A 27112-nucleotide genomic window follows, 5' to 3' on the forward strand; every position below is an offset into this window, starting at 1 on the left:
TCACAATGTAGGCTAGTCCAGCCTTGAGGCAGGGAGAACACAAGAGAATGCACCAGTGCAGTTTGGTTAAATTAATGCTAACCATACTCACGTCTATCAGCTATGAGTAAGCACCTTTCATACATTATTTTATCAGTCTAACAATCTAAGATTAAATGAGATTGTAAGTACTTGTTTCCTTATAGCTAACATAGTCTTAATAAAAACATTCATTCTAGTTTTCTAAGTTTTAGAACACAGCCTCGTGTTCCCACTGAACTCCTTTCTGACCCTTCTTTGCTTTTACTTGTTCTTCCTCATAATAGCTCCTTATTCATAACTGTGTTGTGTTTGTGTTCGTTAAACTGTAGTAGGCAAAAGTCTGTTTCTTAGGTCCCAATACAGCTCTAGCATAAAGAGCTACATACATATTGGAAGGAGGAGGAAAGAAATTTTAATGTATATTCTGTAAGGATCCAAACTTCTAGGACTGGATTAAAGAATGCATTATGTGAAGATGGCCCTAGCCTCTGTTCCATTTCGTCCTTGTTTTTTCTTCAGGATGCATGTCATGTTTACAGCGAAGATACTCCCTCCAGCCTGTGCCAGAGAAGATTCCAAACCGATACTTAGGCCAGCCCAGCCCGGTTACACACCCACACCTCCTCAGACCAGGTACGGCCTTTGACGGTAACAACCATCTCTCTGTCTAGAATAATGCTATGCATTAAAATTTTTCCCACTAGCTGTGTGTCATAATTATACAATGCTAGTATTGTTAATGTGACTGAGGAGTTGATGTTTTAATCTTATTTTAATTAAGTTTAGATGTGTCCATGGAGCAACTAGTACTCTATTGACATCCAGTCTTAATAAGTGCAATAAACTATAATTCAGAATAACCAGTAAAAAGTATGTATTTCAGGAAAAAATTCTTTTTGGTATGGATGTTTTGTCTTCACATGTACCTCTGTATCATATATGTCCCTGTTGCCCCTGAAGGCCAGAAGAGGGCATTATAACCTCTGGAACTGGAAGTTAGAGATGGTTATAAGCTGCCATATTCGTGCTGGGGGAAAGAACTCAAGTCCTCTAAAAAAGCAGCCACTGCTTTTCACACTGAGCCATCTCCAGCTCCATATTTCAGTATTTTTTAAAGAAATATTCTAAGTCATAGTGTCTAGAACTATTATCTATAGATTCTTTGTTTCTATATAATATGTTAAAAGTTCATTTGAAAATTTTGTTTAGCAGAATTACTTCGATGTAGGTGAAGCAAAATTTCCAGGTGTTTTTCACTGTGAGAAGTGGCCGACTCCAGCTGATAGAAGTTAGACAAAGGACTATGAAGGATTATTTTGTTTTTCACCCAGAGCTGCTGCTAGAACATGTGCCATCACAATTGCTCAGGTTGAGACTTCAAACCATTTTGTTTTGTGTTTAGGAAGGCGATGAAGCATTTCTGAAACGTCCCAGAGATGGGCTAGCAGGTTGTAAAACCAAATGCTTTATAGAAAAAGTCAGGGTTTTGAGGAAAATTACTTACTCCTTCCAGCATGGGAAGATAAGCGTGTATTTCTGTAAGTTGCTATGAAAGCACATGTATTACTAATGTAAATTCCCTTTAGAAATATGTTACTCTTTCACTGTTTCCACTCAGTGAATGATACCATTGTGTCTCTCAGTGAGGACTTCCTTTGGCTGATTCTTCATCAGACTGGAATTCCTGCTGGGAAGTCGGCTGACACTCAGGAAATGCAGCTCACCACTGAAACACACAAGAAATCAGTTTTTTAAAGCTGTAAGGTAAGCATAGTAGTAGTCCAGTTTATACTAAATTTTTTTTTTTTTTAAATTATCAACCTACCTGTAGTTTCTGTTTAAAAGAAGAAGAAGAAGAAGCTGGGCATGGTGGCGCATGCCTGTAATCCCAGCACTCGGGGAGGCAGAGGCAGGCAGATCTCTGTGAGTTCGAGGCCAGCCTGGTTCTACAAAGCAAAGGCTACACAGAGAAACCTTCAGGGGGTGGGAGATAAAAGAAGAAGAAAGGGTAGAATTGATACTGAAGTTTTACCAGCTTTGAAATAATTGATTTCTTGTGGTGAAATCCTTTATGTGGTAAGCTGCATTTCCCAGGTCTTGAACCTTATAGTCATGCAAAGATAAATTACTTCATGTCTAAATTATTTTGCTCTCTGCATTCTGTACATAACTTTTATTTTTGCGTTTGTCACAGATCTGAATATTGTTCTGATAAAAATGTTAAAAACAACTTGAAACAAAACATCAATATTCAGTCTTGGTGTCCACCATTTATAACCTGAAAATTTCCTTTAAAAGGAAAACAATAGTACTTTGAGTAGTTTTTTGTGAGTGCACACACTGATATATTCTTCCCTTTTCTTTTTCATAGTTTACATGTGGGAACCAGAAAGTTTGCTTTTTTTTTTTTCTTCACAACAGTATGAGCTCTTACGCTTGGAAGGATATGGCCACTCTTCAGTATTGTGCCTGTATCTGGTCAAAGTATTGTGTTAGGAATAAAGATCAGTGGTGTAAGCATTCACATATATACATACATAAAATATTTTCACAAAACAGAATCATCAATGTCATAAACTTTAAAGGGACCATCTGCCACACCATTAAGCAAACAGACTATACAATGGAAAAGTACCTAAGCATGAATCGTGCACATTTTCCCATACATAGACATGCACACATTTTTAGCCAGTAGTGATGGCAAATGCCTTTGGTCCTAGTACTTGAGAGGCAAAAGGAGGAGGAACTCTGTGAATTTGATGCCAGCCTTGTCTACATAGTAAGCTCCATTTTGAGCCCCTCTCTTTAAAACAAAAGACTTTTACATAACTGAAGTCAGCTTAAGAAATGAATTTTTGTCAGCTGTAACTTTGCACCATTTAGCATAGTTACAGTAATGTATACAACTTACAACTTTAGGAAAACATGTCAATCTCTTTCCTGTTAAATGAGTCCTACACGTGAGACAAAGAATACAGAATGTAGAAGGGCATACTTTGGTTACTTATAATTGTACTACACAGAAAATACTATTGTTACAGATTCACATTCCCAAAATGTCTGCTCTTAAAAGTTTCTAAGTTTAAGTCTAAGTTTCTAGGTAGGTAGGTAGGTAGGTAGGTAGGTAGGTAGATAGATAGATAGATAGACAGACAGACAGGAAAAAAGTTTTTGAGTTAGTTACAAACCCATCTTTCATAGAATTTAGGTAAGTTCTCCGCTAAAAAAGTACATTTTTCAAAAGTAAGTTGTTAAGGATTTGACTTTAGTGTCTGCTGCAGAGATGGCTCAGTAGTTGAGATCATAGGCTGCTCTTCCAGACGACCTGCGTTTGATTCTCAATGCCCACATGGTGGCTCACAACTGTTTGTAACACAAGTCTCAGGGGGAGATGATTCCCTCTTCTGGACTCCAGGGACACCAAGTGCACGTCTGGTATACAGACATACATACAGGCAAAAATTCAGATACATGTAATAAAAATGACTAAATAAATATTTTTTTAAAATCTGAAAAGGACAGATATGGTGGCATATGCCTTTAATCCCAGCACTCAAGAGGCAGAGGCAGGTGTATTTCTGTGAGTTCCAGGCTACCCTGGTCTACATAGTGAGCTCCAGAATATCTAGAGGTACATAGTGAGACACTGTCTCAAAAGAAAATAAATATCTGATCAGTTAAAGACATTATTTTGGTGGGTTATATAAGGTTTTATTTGTTTTGTTTTATGCTATTTAAAAGATTTAAATGTATAGTGTGCCTTTTTTTAATATTTATTTATTCATTATGTATACATTCTTCTGTCTGCATGTACACCTGCACCAGATCTCATTACAGATGGTTGTGAGCCACCATGTTGCTGGGAACTGAACTCAGGACCTTTGGAAGAAACAGTCAGTGCTCCTAACCTCTGAGCCATCTCTCCAGCCCCTGTAGTGTGCCTTTAATCCCACCACTTAGAAGAGAGAAACAGGTGGGTCTCTGAGTTCAAGGCCATCTTCGTCTACACAGTGAGAACCTGTCTCAGAGAGAGAGAGATACATAAGAAATGACAAGTCAAAATCATTTTGAATGTGTCAAAACCATTAGAGATGGCTCAATGGTGAAAAGCATTGGCTGCTCTTTGAGAGGACTCAAGTTCAATTTCCAGCACCCACATGGCAGCTAACAACTGTCTGTGACTCCAGTTCCAGAGGATCTGACACCCTCACACAGATACAAGCAGACAAAACACCAATGCACATAAAGTAAAAATAAATTTAAAAAAAAATAACTATACATACCAAGACCCCATAGACCTGCTTCATCAAATTTCAACAAGCCACAAGATCATTAAGGGTTAGAAAGGAAAGGGGAATGGGAAATAATGGTATTTGCTTTTGAGACAGAGCTTCCTTTGTAGCCCAATTCAAGGATGATTTTCCTCCTTCACCTTCCCAAGTGCTAAGATTACAGGTGTGTCACCGTGCCGCCTCAGCCTGTTGTGTTGTTAGATTTATTTCACATTGTGTATTGGTACTTAGCCTGTATATGTATGCGCGTGCATGTGCACATTAGTTCCTCTGGTGAGGGTTGGTGGGGGTGTTTGGTGTCAGTGGAGGTCAGTAAAGGGCATCAGATATCTGATCCTCTGGAATTGGAGTTTTTCTGGTGCTAGGGAGCAGACCCAGGACCTCATAAATACTGTATGTGTGTTCTCCACTGAGAAATAGCCTTCAACCTTGAATCCAAAACAAAAGCTGTATGCTGTAATGTTCTTACATTTATAGCTTTTTACCTAGATGTCTAATTCACGCGTTGATGGTCAGTAAGATTGATTTATTTATTTTGTGTATATGAGTGCTCCATATATACACCAGAAGAGGACATCAGATCCCATTATAGATGGTGGTGAGCCACCATGTGGGTGCTGGGACTTGAACTCAGGACCTCTGGAGCCAGTGCTCTTAACTGATGAGCCATTTTTCCAGCCCTTGATTTTATTTTTATTATTAATTTATTTTAAGTGTGTGGTGTTTTGCCTCCATTTGTCTGTGCACCACCTGTGTGCAGTGCTTGCAGGGCCCAGAAGAGAGAATCTAACCCCTGAAACTGGAGTTATATGTGGTTGTAAGCTGTGTAGGTGCTGGGAATCAAACCCGGATCCTCTTAACACAATGCACTTAACACAAATGCACTTAATTGCCGAGTCAACTCTCCAGCCCTGTGGTCAAGCCTTTTTTTTTTTTTTGTTTTTGTTTTTTTGAGACAGGGTTTCTCTGTGTAGCCTTGGCTGTCCTAGACTCACTTTGTAGGCCAGGCTGGCCTCAAACTCACAGGGATCCACCTGCCTCTGACTCCCTGAGTGCTGGGATTACAGCACTGTATGTGCTGTATGTCAATCTTATGGAGGCATTTCTCAATTGAAGTTCCCTCTTTCCAGATGACTATAACTTCTGTTAAGCTGGCCATGGAGTAGGGAACTAACCAGCACTCCCCTAAATGAGCACTGCTGACTTGTGGCTGTGAGATGAAAAAAACCAAAGACTTGGGACTTCTATGCACATAATTACTTAGAGGTGAATAGTGGTCCACTGTTTTGCTCTTCCAAGTCCTACCTGCCATGCATTACCATGATGACAACGTCTGAAGTATAATCATTTTGTGTTTGTTTTGGTTTTATATAGTCCAGAATGGCTTTGAACTTGCTGTGTAGCGTAAGGATAACCTTGTTCTCCAAATCTTCTGTAGAAATACAGAACTACACATGCCTGACTGTACTGTCATTTTGAGACGATTTCAATGTGTGGCACAGATTAACCACAAAGGTTTCTCCTTTCTCAGTCTCCTAAGTGCCACTATACCACATAGCTAACAAATGTAAAATCTTGGGTTTGGTTGGTTGGTTTGTGGTTTGTTTGGGTTTTTTTTGGTTTTTTATTTTCTCAGGACAGGGTTTCTCTGTGTATCTCTGGCTGTCTGGAACTCATTCTGTAGACCAGGCTGGCCTCAAACTCACGGAGATCTATCCACTTGCCTCTGCCCCTCTCCCTGATTGCTGGGGTTAAAGGTGTAAGCCACGACCAGCAAATGTAAAATCTTAAATCTTGGTAGTAATTATAGCTAGCACTTATATAGTATTTATTGCTATAGATATTTTGAAAACTTGTTTTTTCTCCTGACAACTTTAAAGATTTGTGTATTTTATGTATCTGAGTGTTCTGTCTTCATGTAACCAGAAGTGGAAATTAGATTCCATTACAGACGGTTGTAAGCTACCATGTGGTGGGAAATTGAACTTAGGATCTATGAAAGAGCAGCCAGTACTCTTAGCCTCTTAGCCATCTCTGCAACCCTATTATTTGTTCTATAGATGAGAAAACTGAGGCTCTTCCCAAGTCACTGAGTAGGTTTCGTTTTGTTTTGTTTTTGGAGACAGGATTTCTCTGTGTGTCTTGGAACTCTGGTTGTGGACCAGGCTAACTTTAAACTCATAGAGATCCACCAGCAACTGCCTCCTAAGTGCTGGCCATAAAGGGGTACACCACCAAGCCTGGCCACTAAGTGGTTTGCTAAACTAGGATTTCAACACACCAGAGTCTGCCTCCTCTTTTCTTTTTTTCTTCCTGGAGGAATTGACCAGGAGCATTATGCCTGCTAATGCTAGCCTTGTTCTACCACTAAGCTATACCCCTGCCCATATTCTTTCTTTGTTTTTGTTGTTGTTGTTGTTGTTGTTTGTTGTTTGCTTGTTTGTTTAGACAGGGTTTCTCTGTGCAGCCTTGGCTGTTTGGGACTCACTTTGTAAACCATGCTGGCCTTGAACTCATAAAAATCTGCCTGCCTCTGCCGCCCAGAGTGCTGGGATTACAGGCGTGCACCACCATGACCAACCCATGTTCTTAACCATACATTAGCTCATAACAGGTAAGACAAATAATACTGATACAGAAATATTTTCAGTCTCACATGCTACATAAAAAGAAATACAACTGGTTAGCTGGGCATGGTGGCACACTCCTGTAATCCCAGCACTCAGGGAGTCAGGGGCAAGTGGATCTCTATGAGTTCAAGGCCAGCCTGGTCTACAAAGTGAACTTCAGGATAGCCAAGGCTACACAGAGAAACCCTGTCTTGAAAAAAAACGAAGAAGAAAAAAGAAAAGGAAATACAACTGAGTTTGGAAGGGTGTTGGTGTGGGTTTTATGTGTTTGTTGCTGCTGCTGTTGCTGTTTTGGAGATAGAGCATCAGGGCCTTGCTCATGCAAGGAAACATTCTACGCTGAACTCTATCCCCAGCTGTGAAAGAAGTCTCCCTAAATATAAAAGTTTAGCTAGGGGGCTGGAGAGATGGCTCAGAGGTTAAGAGCACTGGCTGTTCTTCCAAAGGTCCTGAGTTCAATTCCCAGTAACCACTTGATGGTTCATAACTATTTGTAATGAGATCTGATGCCCTATTCTGGTGTGCAGTTGTTCATATAGGCAGAGCACTGTATATATAATAAAAACATCTTTGAAAAAAAAGTAATAAAGAATGGCACATTAAAAAAAAAAAGTTTAGCTAGGCATGATGGTACACAACTTTAATCCCAGTACTAGGGAGGCCGAGGCAGGCAGTTCTCTGTAAGTTCGAGGCCGGCCTGGTCTACAAAGAGAGTCCAAGACAGCCAAGGCTACCCAGAAAAACCCTGTCTCGAAAACAACAAAAAAGTTTAAATGTATGTTTTTAGTCAGATAAAATATATGTCCAGTGAGTTGTAAAGATCTACAATTAAGTTAGTTTTGGCAAAGATAGCTATAAGTATAACCTAAAACTTGGTGATATATAGAACATTTTATTATCTTTTAAATTTTGTGTTTAAGACGATCAGTAGTTCAAGGCCAACCTGACTATTGGAGACTTGTCTAAAAATAAAAAAGGGGAGGGGGGGGGAAGATGGCCCAGTGGTAAAGGCCCAGTGTGCAGTGGAAGGCCCTAAGTTTGAATCCCGAACACATGTAAAAGTCATGCAATAAAGCAGAAACCCAGAGCTTTCCTCTGACCTTTACATGTACATTGTGGCAGACACCCACACCCACACCCTGTCTACACTGCACACCACACACACCTGTCACACACCCCAAACCACACACACAATCATTCAGTGCTCCAGACAGTTCCCCCATACCCTGCTTCCATAGGAATCCCACTTCCATAGGAAACTGTTCCTACTACATACATAGATTACAGCAAAAACTGCATCTTCCCATCCATTTTCAGCCTTTATTACCTTTTCTCTCTGGGTTTTCTGCTTGGCTAACAAAGGGGAAGAACATTCATCTTGCTCTCTGTACAGGCCCGGTCCTAAATGTCTTTGAGGAACTTCCTTCTGGGCATCAGTCTTAGATTGATTATGAGACAGCTAGCCTTTTGATTGGTTCAGTAAAGTAGTTAGAAGGGCCCCTCTGTTTTTAATCTTTAATAATTTACAGTTTTACAAAGTGCCAGAATGCCTACTCAGGCACAGCAATTTTATCAGAAGACATTCAGGCCAGATTGACTGTTGGTTCTGTGATCAAAGGCCATTGCAACTGCCAAGTTTACTGATAGTATACAAAGTTAACTCCTTTGCATGCTTTGCACTCTCCCCCCAGATGAAAAGTTACCTTTCCTGCGTAAGCTTTTCTTGTGGTTTATTACTTTACTGTTTGGAGATTTTGGAAGTTTGAAAGTATATATCTAATGATCATTCCAAACTGTTGATAATTACTAGACTTGGAAAAATATGGCCAATATTTTAAAGACTTTTCAAACAAAATTTCTTAGGAAAGTAGATTTCATAAAGAAATGTTTTAAATAAAGCTGGAAAGATGCCTTTAAGTGAGGCTGGGGCTGTCGCTCGGTTGGTAGAGTGCTTGCCCAGCATGCCAAGGAACTTTGTTTCAGTCCCCAGAACCTTGAAAACTAAGTGTGGTAACACATGCTTGTAATTCCACCACTCTGGAGATGGAGGCAGGAGGATCAGAAGTTCAAATTATAATCAGTCCTTGCTTTTTGCTGTCTGCTGAATAGCCCGTTCCCAGGCCCTCTCCCCACTGCAGGGAGCTCTCACTTCACTTCTCAGTCAGACCTTGTTTGTCCTTCACACACACCATTACACATATGCATGTACAGCACACACATTTCCTGCTTGGTTTCGTTCCCCCTACCGTAGGGTTTCTCTCTGTAGCCCTGGCTGTCCTGGACTCAATTTGTAGAACATGCTGGCCTTGAACTCACAGAAATCTGCCTGCCTCTGCCTCCCAGAGTTCTGGGATCACAGGCATGCACCACCAGGCTTTGCTTGCTGCTTGGATGACTGGGAAATTTCAAATGTTGGGAAACAGTGGCAAACTTTATGTGAATAGTTATTAGAGAGTTAAGCTGTGTTTTGGCTGTGGTACAAAGTCCAGATTTCTGCCCACGAGTTCTAGGAGACTTGGGAGGCTCCATCTCAGAAGGAAAAAGATGTGGGGATGGGTTCTTTGTTAATCTCACTGAAGGAAAGTAAAGACCATTATCCAAATTCTTTGGTCAAATTAAGCAAGCTTTATTTTTGGTCAAACAGGGCAATCTCCCTAATGTGGAGGTTGAGAAGATAGCAATGAACATAGAAAGAAGTGGGGCTTAGATAGCTCCAAAAAACTGCAAGGCTAGGGAGTTTCCAAGGGTTTTTTTGTTACATAGGAACTTGGCAGAACATTTCAAAATTATTTGGCAGAACATCTTATCAGGGTGGAGGTTAGGGTATAGGGAATGGAACAAGTCGAATTTTAGAAAGTGGGTCAAGACCTGGTCAAATTGAAGTTTTATATAAAAGAGGAATGAACCTATGTGACCGTGTAACAAGATGGCTTTTAATCATCAATAAAAGTAAAAGGAATTTTTATTATACATATTATTAATTAAATAAGGTTTTTTGGATTTTGGTTGTTGTTGTTGTTGTGTTGTTTTTTGAAACAGGGTCTCACTGTGTAGCTCTGTCTGCATCTGCCTCCCAAGTGCTGGATCAGAGCTATGTGTCACCATGCCTGGCCTAAATGTATTTTACTAATAGAATGCAAACTGCAGAATTAGTTCTATACAAGTAAGTAAAACTAGACAGTTTCAAAGTAAGGCATAAAACATTTGAGTTATGCATGCTGAACATGGTTACAAAGAGAACTCCAAGGTCCTCCTCTGATTTAGCATATTTAACTATGGCACACACGGAGGGGGTGAGGGGAGACAGGGATGTATAGGGCATAAAGTTGTCGGGACGTAAGTGCAGTGATGATTATCATAGCAGCGAAAAGCTGAATTTGTATAAATGCCGACCAGAATGGGGGTTGCCTGGAAGTGTGGGTCCAGTACGACAGTGATGTTCGTATGCTCAGGGATGCTTACAGAGACTAGGGGTCACCTTCAGGCTTTCACGTCAGTACTCTCCACTCTACTTTTTGAGACAGTATCCAAGCGGACTTGGACCTGGTTGGTTCAGCTAGACTGGGTGGCCAGCCAGGCTCTAGATCATCTGTCTTGTCTTTCTAGCACCGGCATTATGTGTACCATTGAGCTCATGTCTTTACGTGGAGACTGAGGGTCCAAAGTCAGGGCCTCATGCTTCAGACACCTCCCTGGCCCCAGTGTCTTTCTTTTTCTTTTTTTCTGACACACTCTCAGAGTGGGCTGGGCTGGCCTAGAACTCACAAAGATCCCCTGCCTGTGCTTACCAGGTCCTGACAAAGGTGTGCACCACCATGTCCAGCCCAAAGCTTCACTTTTCAACTTTGTTTTTTTCTTTAGGAAATTAATTATAAAGCATATACACCTTAAAATTAAAGTACTACAGAAGCAGGTTGAGTAGAGGTTTCTATTAGTGTGTTCTAATCTCACTCCTGATAGAGCACTGTGAAAAAAGTAGGCTTCTTTTCTAAAATTCTGTCTGTGTCTGGTTTTGCTCTGTACCTTTTCACACAGTACTGCCTCATAGCTGTCTTTGCCGATTTACACGTGGAGACAGGCCACGACCAGGAGAATTAATAGTGCAACAGTCATTTTCTAGATTTAATGAGTCAATACAGAGCTGCCATTACTGTACATGTAGTAAACTCCGAAAACATCAGGTGTTCCCTAGTAGTAGAAAACTGCCAAAGACTCAAAGTCTGCCATGTGGAGTCAGCAGGGAGGCTGGGGACTCAGGGGACAGGTGAAACTCCTAAACACCCAGAGTCTGCAGCGCTTGGGACAAAGAGGCAAATGGATCTCTGAGTTTGGGGCAGCCTGGGCTACAAAGCAAGTCCAGAGACTCAAGGCTACACAGAGAAACCCTGTCTCAGGCAGGGGAAAAAAATCAGTTCTGCTTAATAGTTCACCCGGGAGAACAGAAAGAAAGTACAAATAGAAACATACAGGAACCTAACAAGCCCATGAGTCTTGTGAAGTAGCACAGTCCAGCCCGTGAGGTGGGAATGTCCATAACACAAATCACTTCCTCTGCCCTTGGTATGCCGTGGGTCAGGGCGCTCTTGGACACTGAAGGTGTTTCTATCTCAGACAAAGTTATTGTCAACATCAAGTGAAAGCTGAAGGGATATGCTTTGATAAATTACTCTTTTGATTTTAATTTTTTGTTTCTAGTTGTGTGGATGTGTGCATATGAGTTCATATTTGGAGACCAGAAGCGTTGGAGCCCCTTGAGCTACAGCTCTAGGCAGTTGTGAGCCATCTAACATGGGACCTGGGAACCTAACTTAAGTCTTCCTCAAGAGAGTGTCCACTCTTGACCACTGAGCCATCTCTACAGCCCATAAATGGTGTTCAGAGGACCTGGATGGAGGCTTACAACCATCATAATTCTATTTCCAGAGTATCTGATGCCCTCTGGCCTCTGTGGGCACCAGACACAGACATGGCACACATACATACATGCAGGCAAAACACTCATACAAAAGAAATAAAATAAGCCTGGTGGTAACACACCACCTTTAATTCCAGCACTCAAGAGACAGATCTCTCAGTTCGAGGCTAGCCTGGTCTATAGAGCAAGTTCCAGAACAGCCAGGGCTACACAGAGAAACCCTGCCTCAAAATAAAATAAAACGAAAAGCCAGGCATGTGATGCACACCTGTAATCCCCGCACTCAGAAACAGAGGTAGGCAGATCTCTGTGAGTTTGAGGCCAGCCTGGTTTACAAAAGTGAGTTTAGGGCAGCCAAGGCTACACAGAAATCCTGTCTCGAAAAACAAGAAGCAAACAAATACCCCCCCCCCCAAGAAAAATTAAATTAAATCTAACAGGGGAAAAAAAGGCCACTTGCTGCCAAATCTTACAGCCCAAACAGTCTCTAGGACCAGGTAGGAGGAAAGGCCTGACCCTTGCAGATTATCCTCTGAATGCTGCATGTGGCATGTAAATGCCACCTTCACACAGATAAGCTAGTGGAGGAATAAGTGACTATTAAGTAAAAATTTAGAGGGGGTGGAAGGAACTACATGCTTTATTGATTCTCATAACAGCCTCAACTGTGGCTAGTGTTACTGTGGCTGTCAGTGGACATGCCTCAGTCACTGTAAATACAAGAAAAAGGGTGGCAGGTTTTACATTACACCTTAGGAATTCAGAAAAGATTGAGTGGGGAGGGTTGTTTGGTTTTGGTTGGTTGGTTGGTTTGTTTGAGTCAGGGTTTCTTTGTTGTTTGTTTTTTGTTTAAACCTTTGAAACAAGGTTTGTCTGTGTAGTCCTGGCTATTCTGGAACTCACTCTGTAGACCAGGCTGACTTCAACTCAAAAATTCACCTGCCTCTGCCTCTTGAGTGCTGGGATTAAAGGCATGAACCACCACTACCTAACTGAATTTTTTTAAGAGATCTTAAAATTGAGGGGAATTTTTTTTTTTTTTTTGCCAACTGTTATAACAAAAACTGTAGACCATTAACAATCACACATCAAGAGTCTACTATATTCCAGTTATTTTGTGCCTTGGGAACATGTTGAACAGATCAAAACATATATCTTTGTGGAAGTTGCATTCTTTTTACATGGAAGTTATACAAAAAGAATGTAGTAAAATATACTTAATATATTGAAATCTCAGGGAAACTTTGACCACATGCCTGTCAGTGCCTACCACATCATAATGTTCTGTAAGAGGCTAGAGAGATGGCTCAGCATAGCAGCCCTGGAGGACCCAGGTTTGGTTCTCCGCACCCAGATGGTGACTCACAACCATCTGTAATTACAGTTCAGGGGATCTAACACCTTCTTCTAGCCTCTGAGGGCACCAGCACACACATGGTGCGCAAACATACATGCAAGCAAATACCCATACACATAAAAATGAGTAAAATAAATATTTTTAAATAATACTTGATTAGATGAATAAAAGAATGAACTAAAGCTCTGTACAAAAGCTTATAGGTTCATCATTACAATTTTTCAAATGCAGTCACACTTGACTACAATTTTGCAGTGAAATAAAAGCCTGGGTTATCTTACTTACTACCTGTACCATGTCATTAAAGAAATGATTGTAGATGTCTTTATCTGATGTTAATGATTTTAAATATTCCAGCAGTGTAGCCTTTCAAAACATGAATTGACTTTTTTCTTTTCTTTGCCAATTTCAGGGGAGGTGACGCCAGGACTCTCTCAGGTGGAATATGCACTTCGAAGACATAAACTGATGGCTCTGATCCACAAGGAAGCACAAGAGCACAGTGGGACAGACCACGCAGTGGTGGTCCTCTCTAACCCTACATACTACATGAGCAACGACATCCCCTACACATTCCACCAAGACAACAATTTCCTGTATCTCTGTGGATTTCAAGAGCCTGACAGCATCCTGGTTCTTCAGAGCTTGTCTGGGAGGCAGTTACCATCCCACAAGGCCATGCTTTTTGTGCCTCGGAGAGACCCTGGGCGGGAACTGTGGGATGGCCCTCGGTCTGGCACTGATGGAGCCATAGCCCTCACTGGAGTGGACGAAGCCTACACACTGGAAGAATTTCAACATCTTGTACCAAAACTGAAAGGTAATGTTAACAACGTCAGATCACAGGCCAAGGTAGAGTCCAGGCCCTCGTTGGCCTGTAGTAGTTAATTTTCTAAAATAATTCTCCTGGAGAGAGACATGTCCTTTGTGGAAATCAAAACTATTGCTAAATGTGGTAACACACCGTTTTATCCCAACACTCAGGGAGACTGGCACATGCAGATCCCTGAAAGTTTAAGATCAGCCTGAGTTGGGTGATAAGCCCTGTCTTCGGGTTGTGACTGGGCAAACCCACATAACTACTGAGCCCAAGAGCATTTTCTCTCTGGACTTTTACCTGCTTACATAGTTGTTGTCTTTGGCAGCTTTGGCAGCCAAAATTAACCTGGGCCGGAGAGATGGCCCAGTGTTTAAGATCACTGGTTACTCTTCCGTAGGACCCAGTTTGATTTCTGGTACCCATGTGGTAGTTCACACTAGCCTGACTCCATTTCTAGGAGATCTAACACACTCTCCTGGCCTCTGCAGGCAGCAGGCGTAAACATGGCACACACACACACACACGTTTTTCTTTTCTTTTCTTTTTTAAGATTTATTTACTTATTATGTAATACAGTTCTCACATAAACATTCTTTTTTTTTTTTCACATAAACATTCTTACACTTACTTTTTTTTTTTTTATTTCCTTTAACCATCTAAAGGTAAGTCCTCACAGTGCATGTGTTTCTTGAAAGGACCTCACTCATTCACTTTCTTTTTTTTTTTTTAATCCACTATATCTTTAAAGTTTACTTTTATTATTTTGTGTGTGTGATGTGGGGGCAGACACGCTACAGCACACGTATGGAGGTTAGAGGGCAACTTTGTGGAGTCATTTCTCCCTTCACTGGTCTCCTGGTGGCCAGGCACCTTTGCCCATTGAGCAGTCTCACCGTCCCCTCAGTATTCTTTTTGTTTGCTTGAGATTTTTGGCTTGTTTGTTCTGAGACAGAGTCTCAGTGTAGCTCTAGTTGTCCTGAATGTCACAGAGATCCACCTGCCTTTGGGATTAAAGGTGCTACCATTACTACCATGCCTGGCTGAGCCATTATTCTCTGTAGTTTGACGGGTAAAAGTACTAGATACCGGAAAGTATTAATCAATCTAATAAATTTATTTACAAGTTTAAAAGAAAAAAAAACCTGCATTGGAGTTGTATCTCATAGTGTATCACTTGCCTGGCATGTCCAAGGCCACATGTTCAACCCCAGCACTGTCAGACAAACCAGGAAATGTTGAGCTTTAATTCCGTACACTGAATATAAGTAATAGAGAGTGTTTAAGTTTTCAAATAATTGAAGCATATACTGTTGTAATTAAGTATTTTCCATGCACTGTACATTTAATAACAAGTTTATTTTTAAAATGTTTGGCCTGAGCTGAGTCCAGGAGAGAGGGGGAAAAAAAGTTTGGCCTGGAGCTGGGTGTCATGGCACACACCTGTAATCCCAGTGCTCAGAGAGGCAAAGGCAGGTGGATCTCTGAGATTGAGGCCAGCCTGGTCTACAAAATGAGTACAGGACAACCAAGGCTACACAAAGAAACTATGCCTCAAAAAAAGAGTTTAAAAAAAAAATCCAAACTTAAATAAAGCTTTAGTTTCATTTGTCACTTTCATAAGAACACTGACGTTTATGACAGAAAACTATGTATCTCCCAGAGTATCACACCCCTTTCAAAGAATGACATTTCCAGTGATTTATGTCAAACCCAGTAGATGCTTCAGTCTTGCGAAAGTGTCACCCAGTCTTTCAGGATTCCACGCAATAGATTTTATAGTTTTATCTTTCTCAACATATTTCTTGTTGTTATGCTGTTTGTGTTTTAGAAGGAATAAGAGCCTTGTGTGTGCTAGACAAGTATTCCACCGTTGAGCTATTTCCAGTTCTGATACATCCTACCGCTGAAGTACACCTTCAGCCTCTGCAGCTGTTAAACTTATTTCTGCCTTCCCTTTTTAAGCTGAGACGAGCATGGTTTGGTATGACTGGATGAAGCCTTCTCATGCTCAACTCCACTCTGACTACATGCAGCATCTAACTGAAGCCAAAGCCAGAAGCAATAACAAGGTTCGGAGTGTCCAACAGCTGATACAGCACCTACGGCTAGTTAAGTCTCCTGCAGAGATCAAGAGAATGCAGATTGCTGGGAAGCTGACATCAGAGGTATGGCTGCTATTAAAAGTTCTTTGTCAGATCACACAACTCAAGCTTTTCACCTTCAGTGGCCCCTTTAATGCCACATGCCGTTGTGTGACCTCACAGGTCACATGTATCTACCTTCTTCAGTGTGTTTCGTGAACACATAAGGCATGCTCAGTGCCTCGCAAGATAACATGAAGCTGCTTCGCTGAAGACTGATCTCTGTAGTGACAATTTTGGAATTTTGTTTTCTTTAAAAACAGAAATACTATAAGAATGTGCTTTCGTTTTAATCCCAGATATATGGATGTGGGGCTGCTTTAGACTGTCCGTAGCAGCAGATCATGAGTTGCCTTGTGCTCTAGCAGAGGCATGGTTTTGACAGCTGCAGATAGTGTCCATGATTGTGTGATGTTTGGAATTCTGGGAACTTTTCAGAGGGTATATAAATGCTAGGGCCCCGAGAGCCATGGCGGGTGGTTGTGGGTTCAGGGGGTTTGATTGTAGTTTGTTAGTAGTCTTGCTCAAAGAAGAAGCAAAAGGAAGAAATTAGATTCATGAATATCTATCTCTTTTTCACTCCTCTGTCCTCCTTTCTCTACTACCTAGTGATTAGGGGGATAAAACAAGGCAGGAGGTTTCAGATAAAGGGTGGGGAAAAGAAGAACCCACAAAGCAACAAAAACCAGATTACAAGCAAAGAAACAAAAAGAAATTAGATTCAGGGATCTCTATCTCTCTCTCCCTTCTATCCTTCTTTCTCTCCTGTCTGGTGATAGGGACTGAAATTATGTAGATAAAAGATGGGAAACGGAGAAACCACAAAGCAGCAAAGCCGGCTACAGATCTTTTATGCATTAGTGTTAGTTGTTGCCTCTTTGAAACAACAGGACTAATTGAATCAGAGTTTGGTTGCTGACAGAGGCTCAGGATACCTAATGACAGTGTTTACTAACCTAGTTCATTATGCGTGCTCTTAGACTTAGGATGGGATTAGGTTGCAACACACCTGTCATTGGAAGCATTGCACACTGGTGATGTATGGTAGACATCTGACCTAGTGAGCATCGTAGCTGTCCTTGAGAGCTTGTGGCTGAGAGCTAGGGCTCACTGCCACTGCTCAGCACAGTGAGAAAGACCACACTCTCGTGTCTCACTCAAAAGATCTAAATTTAGAGATTAGAAATATAGTTTCTACTGAGTGCGTATTAATACATACACCATAAGATACTTAAAAACGAAGTTAAACCATGAAATAAGATACTTACATAAGGCACAAAATAAGAAGAACAAACATATGAAGGTGTGTAGAGGCCAGACTCTCCTGTAGCATGAGATCCAGAGCTAGGTGCACCCTCATTGTCCTCCATGCCTTAGGGCTAAGCAGGATCATTTTCTTTCATAAATCAGATATTTGTAGAAATGTATTTTCTCTCATTCATCCTTTAGACTCAGGTTAGGTTGCCAAAATGGTCAGTTTCTGATGAGTCCACTCTTCCTGTCTTTCAGACAGCCAACTTCTTGCTATGTCCTTACATGAGGTGAGTGCCTTTTCATTAGGCCTTAGTCCTGTCAGATTAAGGATCCACCCTTATGGCCTCACTTGACCTTAATTACCCCCGTCTCAGTAACTTGTTCTATTGCTGTGAAGAGACACCATGACCAAGGCAATTCTTACAAAAGAAAGCATTTTACTGGGGGCTTGCTTACAGTTTCAGAGTTAGTCCATGATCATCATGGTAGGAAGCACACAGGAATGGCACTGAAGCAGTAGCTAAGAGAGTTACATCCTAATTTGTAGGCAGCAGGCAGAGCTAGAGACACTGGGACTGGTGTGAGCTTTTGAAACCTCAAAGCCCATTCCCAGCAACATGCCTCCTCTTACCAGACCACACCTCCTTATCCTTCCCAAACAGTTCACTGGCCGGGGACTAAGCCTACAAATATATGAGCCTATGGGGGCCATTCTCATTCAGACCACCACATCCCCTAAAGACTCTGTCTGCATTTGCAGGTCCGTGGTGGCCCAGCACATGAATTTTGAGAGAGCGTAATTCCATTCATAGCACTTGCACAGACTACCAGAATCAGGGGCCCCAAGATACAGTCGCCATGTGGGATTTTTTACTTTGTCACAGAGATTGGTAAAGCTCTCCAGGGGTTTTGTTTTTTGTTAATCGAGTATTAGTTTCACTGAGTACTGACAAACTGATATAGACTATTTTTAAAAACAAACAAACCCCAGTTCTTTATTGTGATAAAATAAAAAATTAACCATATTAACACAAACTTGTTTTCTGAAACTGATTCTCACTTTATAGCACCATACCCAACTCATACTAGTCTTGTTTTGTTTTGTTTTGTTTTTTAATATACATGGTCTCACTGTGTAGACCTGGCTGATCTGGAACTCTCAGTGAAGCCCAGGCTGTCCTCAAACGTGCAGAGATCTACTTGCTGTGCCTTCCAAGTGCTGGGATTACAGGTGTGTTCCGCCATGACCCACTGCACTAGTAATTTTTTAAGTGTATAGTATTTCATTGTTATATATCATAGCCATCATTCCTCTTCAGAGCTTTTTATCATCCCGCACTAAAACAGTGTATGCATTAAACAATAACTCGGTCTCTCCTCCTCTATCCCATATTAACAGAATTATACAATATTTTTAGCCTTTTGTGTCTGGCTTATTTCTAGTTTAATGTCTTTAAGGTTCATCTATGTTATAGCACACATATCAAAATTTTGTTTTGTTTGGGGGGATTGTTTGTTTTTGATTCTTAAGACAGGGTTTCTCTGTGTAGCCCTGGTTGCTCTGAAACTCACTCTGTAGACCAGGCTGGCCACAAACTCAGAGATCCACCTGCCTCTGCCTCCCAAGTGTTGGGATTAAAGGCATGGGCCACCACTGCCCAGATGTAACTTTTTGTCATTATATTTTAGCACTTTTATCTTAATCACAATTAATGGCTGGATACACAGTATTCAGTCACATTATTGTTACTGTGTGTTTTCAAGTATTTCCATAGGTTGTTTCCCAATATATCCTTCCTAAGAAACTACAGTCAAGAGGACTGGAGAGATGACCGGGTTAAGAGCACTGGCTGCTCTTCCAGGGATCCTAAGTTTAATTCCCAGCAACCACATGTTGGCTCACAACCATCTGTAATGAGATCTCGTGCCCTCTTCTGGCATGTAGCTGTACACGAAGGCAGAACACTTTATACATAACAAATAAAATCTTTAAAAAAAGAAAGAAAACTATAGACTAAACAAATCTGGTCTCATTTCTATTTTTTGTGTCTAGCCAGAAATCATGTGCCCAGCTCTTCTTCCTTAAGTTCTTGTTAGGTTATGTATACCTGTTACATAGAGGAGATTTGTAATCCTTCACCCTGAAGGGCATCTGAATCAAAGCCAAAAGAATATCGTTCTGATGCAGTGAGCATTGCTCCCACACGAAACATTTCTTGAGCTTTTGTAGCACCCATTGATTGGTTCCCATCACCACAGCAATAATCCTGCCTTTTTTTCATTTATTATTTATTCATTTATTATTTTTAATTTACTTATTTCCTCTATTTGTAATAGAGAGATACATGCCATGGTGCATTTGAGGAGGTAAGAGGACAACGGGTGAGATTGTTTTCTCCTTCCACCATGTGGGTTCTGCAATCAAACTCAGGTCTGTTGGTTTTAGTGACAAGCACCTTTACCCTCTGAGCCGCCTTTCTGGACTTTGTGGTCTCTGTTTAACCTCTACAGAAGGTTGATGATGTATTTGTCAGCCTCAGTAACAGTCTCCAAAAAGCAGTGTTACTCGTTTGAGAGTAACATGCGGCAGGGATGTTTAGTAAGCTGGGGGTGCATCCAATGTACGGCAAAGGGAAACTTTTTCAAGGCAAAAGTGAAGATTGTGCAACATTTTGAAGCAATAATCCTTGTCCGCAAGAATGAGTAACAGGGTTAGTGCCAGTCTGAGGTTAGATAGACAAGTTTTGCAGGAGTATGTTTTACATAAGATTGCAGTGACCTTTTGAAAGTTTGTGGTTCTGGTAATCCTGCTGATAGGTATTAGACAGTCATGCATGAGACCCTTTCTTTTTTTATTATGTGCACATGGTGCAGTTGCTTATGGAGAATCATAAGACAATTTATGATAGTCTCTTTACATAGAAATTTTTACATCGATTCGAGGGTTTGCGTATCAAGCACTTTACCCACTGTCGTCTCACTGGTCCTTGTCTTATTTTTTAGTTAGAACTGAGTTAAGCAACTTCCTTTGACTTTGATGACTTTAACAGTATGCATAATGAAATGGTTACTACAATCAATTATATCATCAATTTTAACCCTATTTTCCACTGACGTAGACATTCTGGTTTCACCATTAAGCTACTCCACTGCTTTCATTGCACAGATTGTTTGCTGACAGGACACATTTTATTAACACTTTGTGCTCTGCTGGGACCAGTACAAGATGTCACTGATGAGCACGATGCTGATGAACTTCTTTCACTGCTATCACAGCCTTGATCACCATGTCAAGAGATCAGATGAGACATAACCTTGTTGCTTCCAGTCTCCTTGAGCTTCTTGACAGAGGGTTTCTTTCATGAGTTTCAGCAGCCTTCCAAACTGCCATAGAGGCTTTCAAAGAACAGTTTCCTACATAAAGGAGCTCCTTCTTTCCTTCCCTCCCTCCTTCCTTCCTTTCCTCCTCCTCTTTCTTCTTTATGTAAACAGTTGTTTAACTGCCATGGAGTACACAGTGAATGACAAGAAGGACCATGTTTCCCTCGCTCCTGCGACAGCGTATGCAGGTGCTTCACTGTGGATGGGGCCTTGTCCAGTTATCCATGCTCCACGTCTGCTTATCACACCGTTTGCCAGCCTGCTGACAGTGGCCCAAGTGAGCATTCACACAAGTGGTTAGGGCCCTTACTTTTGCCTAGTTCCTTGATCAGCTACGGAGGCAACATGTGCTTTAGCTTAGTGACCACTTTCTTCTTCTTCCGTTGAGATGCCCTCCTCTGAACTCCAGGCTTGGTCAGGCGGCAGAAGGAATAAAAGGAAATTGTAGTAAGGCTCTTGATAAATATGTCATTGCTCTGTGGATTCAGGTGAGCTTTCACTTAGTCTGATCAGCCTATTTCTGTTTAAAGCAAGGGCTCTCACTCATTGCTGAGCATACTGATGGGCACCTTGGGGCAGGGTGGGGGGAGGGCAAAGGCAGGCAGATGTCTGTGAGTTCATAGGCCAGCCTGAACTACATACCAAGTTCCAGGCCAGCCAGAGCTACTTTGTGAGATCTTGTCTAAAGAGAGAGAAAGAAATGGTACTCCTTTAAAACTCCCAGAAAACTTTTTTTTTTTACAGGGGTTTATAAAGTGTTGTATATAGTGACCTAGAAAGTGGCTTCTTTCCTTCACTGACAACTCTTTGATCCCTGATTTCTCACAGTGTTGCAGCACCACTTATTACTGATTAATTTCAGTTGTATCACAGTTCATCTTTACTGTGACGTTACCGTGGCCTGTTTTGGTTAGAGCTCCACCTGCTGACTAAAGAGAGAAGCTCATCGCAGGGACCTTTAGCTTAATTTTAGCCATTGCTACACCCTGAGCATTTAGCAGACCTATTACCAATTATCATTTTCCTTCCAGTCCATTTTTCCAGCTCCTTAAGGTTTCCAAACACCACTAACTTCATTGTATCTGCTACTTCAAACCTAATCGTGGGATGGTTCACTGAAAAAAAAAAAACAACTTTTTTTTTTTGAGACAGGATTTCCCTGTGTAGCCCTGGCATGGCCACCATGCCCAGCTGGGAAAGGGCGCTTTTTATTTGAATTCCAATATTTTGAATGTTTGCCTAACAGACAACATGAGTCTATATTCATTTCCTCCTCCATCTCTTTGCAGGCTTTCATAGAAACCATGTTTGCCAGTAAAGCTCCAGTAGACGAAGCCTTTCTTTATGCAAAGGTGAGCTTCAGGTAGTGGGAAAGGTCCGGTTGGGGCAAATGCATGGTGAGTTCATGGTTCACCGGTGTCATGGCTTGCAGGCAGATGTAAAGTGATGGCATCTTCTTCTCAAATGTTACTGTTAACTTTTATGAGTGAAACACACGCAGTGTTGTATTGAAGAAAAGTGCAGAGCAGAGCCAATGAAAGGAGACCCAACACTGGGTGCCTGTAAAAGAAGAAAAGGTCTGAGGCAGCACTTGGGTGGGGCCAGTGGGACAGCCTCAGAGTCTGCGAAAGGTGGCAGAATTTACAATTTCCCAGCATCCTTTTCCACTTACCCAGAGCATTTAGATTGGTAATTATTTCTAAGACTGAAATTAGCCATATAGAGGTATTGTTAAAAATATAAGCCATATCTTGTTGTTTAGCTAATAAAAATAGCCTGATATGTGTTTGTGGACTCAGCCTTCTTTACAGATTTTCTGTCTTCTTCTGGACTTACTTTGAAAACCACTGGAAGCTTAAATTACAGGAGATTAAATAATAAGGTTGAGGCCAGATGTATTGGTATGTGTCAAATTCCAGCACTTAGGAAGTATCTGCATGACAATCAGGAAGGAATTCTGGGACATCCTCAGCTGTATAGTAAATTTGAGGTTAACCTGGGATACATGAGCTCATGTCTCAAAAAATACCTATGTATAGTAAAGTTGGATAACAGGATTGATGTAAGAGAGTATTTATAGACTAGAAAGTATAGCAGGTAAGAGGTAAAGAAATGTGGGCGCTGATGCCATAAAATATTTGTTAAGTATGGCCAGTCTTCCAGTAATGACCCACAGTACACACCTCTGCGGTGGATGAAGACAGCCTGGACTGGGACAAGTCCACAGAAATTATGTGAGTCAAATATTGTTGTTTTTCAGTTTGAATTTGAGTGCCGGGCCCGAGGTGCGGACATCTTAGCCTACCCGCCTGTGGTTGCAGGTGGTAACCGCTCCAACACTTTGCACTATGTGAAGAATAATCAGCTCATCAAGGTAATCAGAATGCCCTTGCATTCTGCTCTGGAGAGGACCAGGATCCCCAACAGAGAACTTGCTACCTTTCCCTTCACAAATGGTCTAAAATGTTTTTTTAGATATAATTTCATTAGTCTTTGAAGTAGCCCTGTTAAGTAAGAACAGTTACTAGTATGCTTGCTTAGTGGATAAAAAAATAAGCATTAATCATTAGCAATCGATGGTGTGCAGGCAGGCAGCGTCTGAGGCTGCAGCTGGACGGATCCAGGCGGATTGCCTCCCTTGCAGTGTGTAAAGCACGACTGTGGGACTATCCGAGCTGGCGTTTTCCTTTGTGGGCTTCCTCTCACTACTACTTCAGGGTCTTCTTTGTTTCAGGTATTTGTTTTTTGTGGTGGTAACCATGTCTTTGTTTTCTCTTTTTGTTTGGTTGGTGGGAGTGGTGTTTTAGAAACAGGGTCTGATGGTGCCCTGACTGGCCTTGAACCCAGTGTGTAGCCAAGAATGACCCAGAACCTTCCTCTGTGCCTCTCCCTCTCTGCAGCTGGGATTACAGGTAGATGCCATGAGACCCCATTCCGTGCAGTAACGGGGGTGGACCCCAAGGCTTTGTGCATCCTAGGCAAGCACTCTGCTGAGCTACATTCTAGTCTATACCTTAATTTTCTTTATTTTACCACTAATATATATTTAGATAATTTGATTTTGTTTAATTTTTAACTTTATAAATCTCAGAGACTGTTTGGGGGCACAGTGGTGATGCTGGCAGGGTCCTACTCCATAGCCCAAGCTAGCTCAGGATTCTCTCATGTAGCCCATGCTGGCCTTAAACTTGGAATGACCCTCCTGCCTCCATTTCCCAGGTAATGGCATTATGGCCTGCACCACCATACCCAGCTTTGAAACCATGTGTTCGTAGCTTCTGGACAGCAGTCCTACTGACAAACAGCTGCCTTTAGTTCACTGCTCTAGAACAACAAAATGTGGTCCAAAGGGTTAAATAAATTTTCATGAGACTACTAAGATACTGGTCACAAGTATATAGTAGAGCAACCTAAAAACTTTGTGACATGATAGTCAATAGCATGAATGCCAAGGCCATTCTAAGACTCGCCACCTTTCCTACCGAAGTAAACAGAAATTCATGAAAATTAAAACATTGCAACAGTTTAGTTTTTTATTTAGAAACATATCATTTTTCACCAAAAAAAAAAAAAAAAAAAAAAAAAAAAAGAATGTTGCTTGTACTCTAGTTTGAGGAGTGGAATTTGAAAGTCTAACCCTGTGTCCCAGGCTGTCTTCAAACTCCTAAGCTCTTAACTGCCAAGCTATCTCTCCAGTGCTCCCAAAAATGTTTAGACAAGAAGAAACAATTTGCACTTGGGAGATTGCTACCTCTTGTAGTGAGAATTGTGGAATTTTGATTTCTTAAAAAACATAGAAATGCTGTTTTAATCCTAGGGGTAGGGATGTGGGGCTACTTCCCAGCAGCTTTGATTTGCCTTGCTCTCTGGCAGAGGCATGGTTTTGCCAGCTGCAGATAGTTTCTGTAATTCTGTGATGTTCAGAATGCTGGGGTTTTCTCAGGGGGTATATAAATGCTAGAGCCCTGATAGATAAGGTGGGTAGTTGTTGGTTATTCAGAGGGATTGGTTGTGGTTTGTTAGTAGTCATGTTCAAAGAAGAAAAAAGAAATTAGATTTAAGGATCTCTCTGTCTCTTTTCTTCCTTCTATCCTGCTTTCTCTCCTATCTAGTGGCAGGGGTGAAGTGGGGGGTGGAGGGTAAAGGGTGGGGAAAAGAAGAACCCACAAAAACCAGCTACAACCTCCTCCCCTTTTATTTTTTGTTCCAGGATGGTGAAATGGTGCTTCTTGATGGAGGTTGTGAGTCTTCCTGCTATGTGAGTGACATCACCCGGACATGGCCTGTCAGCGGCAGGTAGGGACTCTACAGAGTGACACGCCCCCTGGCACCTCAGCATTTGAGTTAGCGTAGAGATGTAACTGGAGGTCAAGCTAGCTATCTTTATGAAGCTTCTTACTGGTTTGTTGTTGTTGTGGGTTTTTGTTTTGTTTTGGCCGTTTTGTTCATTACGTAGCATAGAAAGGCACATAGAAAGACTTAACACAAGAACTTCGTGCACTTTGTCTTAGTATATACAGCTGTGAGTCTTGTTGTTGTTGCTTTTTTCCTTCTCATTACAAGGCTTTATTCAAGGTACAATAGAATATTCTCATGGGTAGAATATCCTCATGTCACACAGAATTATAAAAGCTCAACAAAATATTAAAAACAATATGAAGGTACTAAAGAGTATCTACTATAGGGAAAAACTGTAAATCTTTTGTTGTTTTGTTTTGTTTTATATGTATGGGTATTTTGCTTGCATGTATTGTGTCAATACATGCAGAAAACAGAAGAGGGCATTGGATCCCCTGAAACTGGAGTTATAGACAATTGTGAGCCATCATGTAGGCACTGAGAGTCAAACCCAGGTCCTCTGGAAGAGCAGTCAGTTTTCTTAACCACTGAGCTGTCTCTCTGTAAATCTTAACTACAGTGAGCTGGGAGTGGTGGCTCACACCTGTAATCCCAGCACTCAGTAGGCAGAGGTGAGCAAATTGCTATGAGTTCGAAGCCAGCCTGGTCTACTAATAGAGTCCAGGGTAACTAAGGCTACACAGAGAAACCCTGTCTCCAAAACAACAACAAAGGAAAAAGAAAAAAGGAGGAAAAAAAAAAGAGTTCTTGCTCCTCTTTCAGAAGACTCAGGTTGGGTGGCTCCCAGCGCCTGTTACTCCAGCTCCAGAGGCCTTATGCAGTCCTGCATTCACATGCACAAATCCTGAGCACAGAGAGCGCATAATTTAAAAGAAACGTAAATCTTTTTTTTAATCTCCAAATAGTTAGAAAACAATGAGTATGAGACAGATGTGGTAGTGTTTTTCTCTAGCTCCAGGACTCAGGAAGCTGAAGCAGGATGATAAAGCGGTAAAGGCCAGGGGCTGGAGAGATGGCTCAGCAGTTAAGAGCACTTACTGCCGTGTATTAGGACTGGAGTTTGGATCCCAGCAAGCACTTCAGACTGTTCGCGCATGCCTGTAATTTAAGTCCTCAGGGATCTCATGCCCCATTTCTGACCTCCATGCGGACACACAATGCACACACTTTTTTTTTAATATAACAGTTCAAGGCCAGCCTGGACTTCATACTGAAACTCTAATTAAAAAATTAACAGAAGCTAGTAAATGCATTCTGCATCACTTGCGGTACAAAGCTTCAGTAGCCAAACAGTGGTGGTGCACATCCTTTAATCCTAGTACTGAGGAGGCAGAGGCAAGCCGATCTCTGAGTTCCTTGAGGCTAACCTGGTCCACAGCTCAAGTTCCAGGACAGCTAGGGATATACAAACCCTATCTCCAAAAAAAAAAAAAAAAAAAAAAAAAAAAAAAAAAAAAAAAAAAAAAAAGCGGCATCAGCAAAATAAATTGCAATGTATTTCAGATGGAATAGTAACAAAAATACTGTATGTAAATATTAGGAGAATACAACTGAAGCAAAAATTTGTGGCTTTTCTTTTAGTCAGGATCTGACTAAGTAACCCAAGCTATTGCAAGCTTACTGTGTAGCTCAGGGTAGACTCAAAGTTACAATCCTCTTGCCTCAGCCTACTGAATATTGAGATTACTGGGTCTTCTATCACAACGGCCAGTTCAGTTCAGAAGTTCATACACTTTAAATGCTTAAACAGGAAAGGAAAATGATAGGTACTTGCCTAGTATTCTCAGGCTTTTGGTTCAAACCACAGAACCAGGAAGAAATAAAAAGGAAGAAAACGTTTAAATCACTAAAGTAAACCTGAAGAAACTATTGAAGGGCCAGCAAGATGGCTGTCTGGTAAAACACCTCCTGCCAAGGCTGAGCACCGGACACATAGCTTACA

At 41.3% G+C, this 27112-nt stretch overlaps 1 protein-coding gene across 2 annotated transcripts in view; it reads left to right on the top strand.

The window, feature by feature from the left end:
• Xpnpep3 (X-prolyl aminopeptidase 3) overlaps nt 1–27112 on the top strand; it is a 41665-nt gene that overhangs the window by 9948 nt on the left and 4605 nt on the right. The window contains exons 1-7 of one of the 2 annotated variants that reach the window (XM_055603083.1): nt 584–654; nt 1665–1785; nt 13628–14035; nt 15998–16200; nt 22101–22163; nt 23072–23185; nt 25022–25107. In XM_055603083.1, coding sequence (XP_055459058.1) covers nt 13684–14035; nt 15998–16200; nt 22101–22163; nt 23072–23185; nt 25022–25107 — 818 coding nt within the window. In that variant the 5' untranslated portion in view covers nt 584–654; nt 1665–1785; nt 13628–13683. Of the gene's footprint in view, nt 1–540; nt 655–1664; nt 1786–13627; nt 14036–15997; nt 16201–22100; nt 22164–23071; nt 23186–25021; nt 25108–27112 lie in introns of those variants that run through there. The other variant, XM_055603082.1, reaches the window with a different exon arrangement.

The sequence above is a fragment of the Psammomys obesus genome, unplaced genomic scaffold, assembly GCF_907164565.1.
Source record: "Psammomys obesus unplaced genomic scaffold, mPsaObe1.curated_primary_1811, whole genome shotgun sequence".
Classification (NCBI taxonomy): Eukaryota; Metazoa; Chordata; class Mammalia; order Rodentia; family Muridae; genus Psammomys; species Psammomys obesus.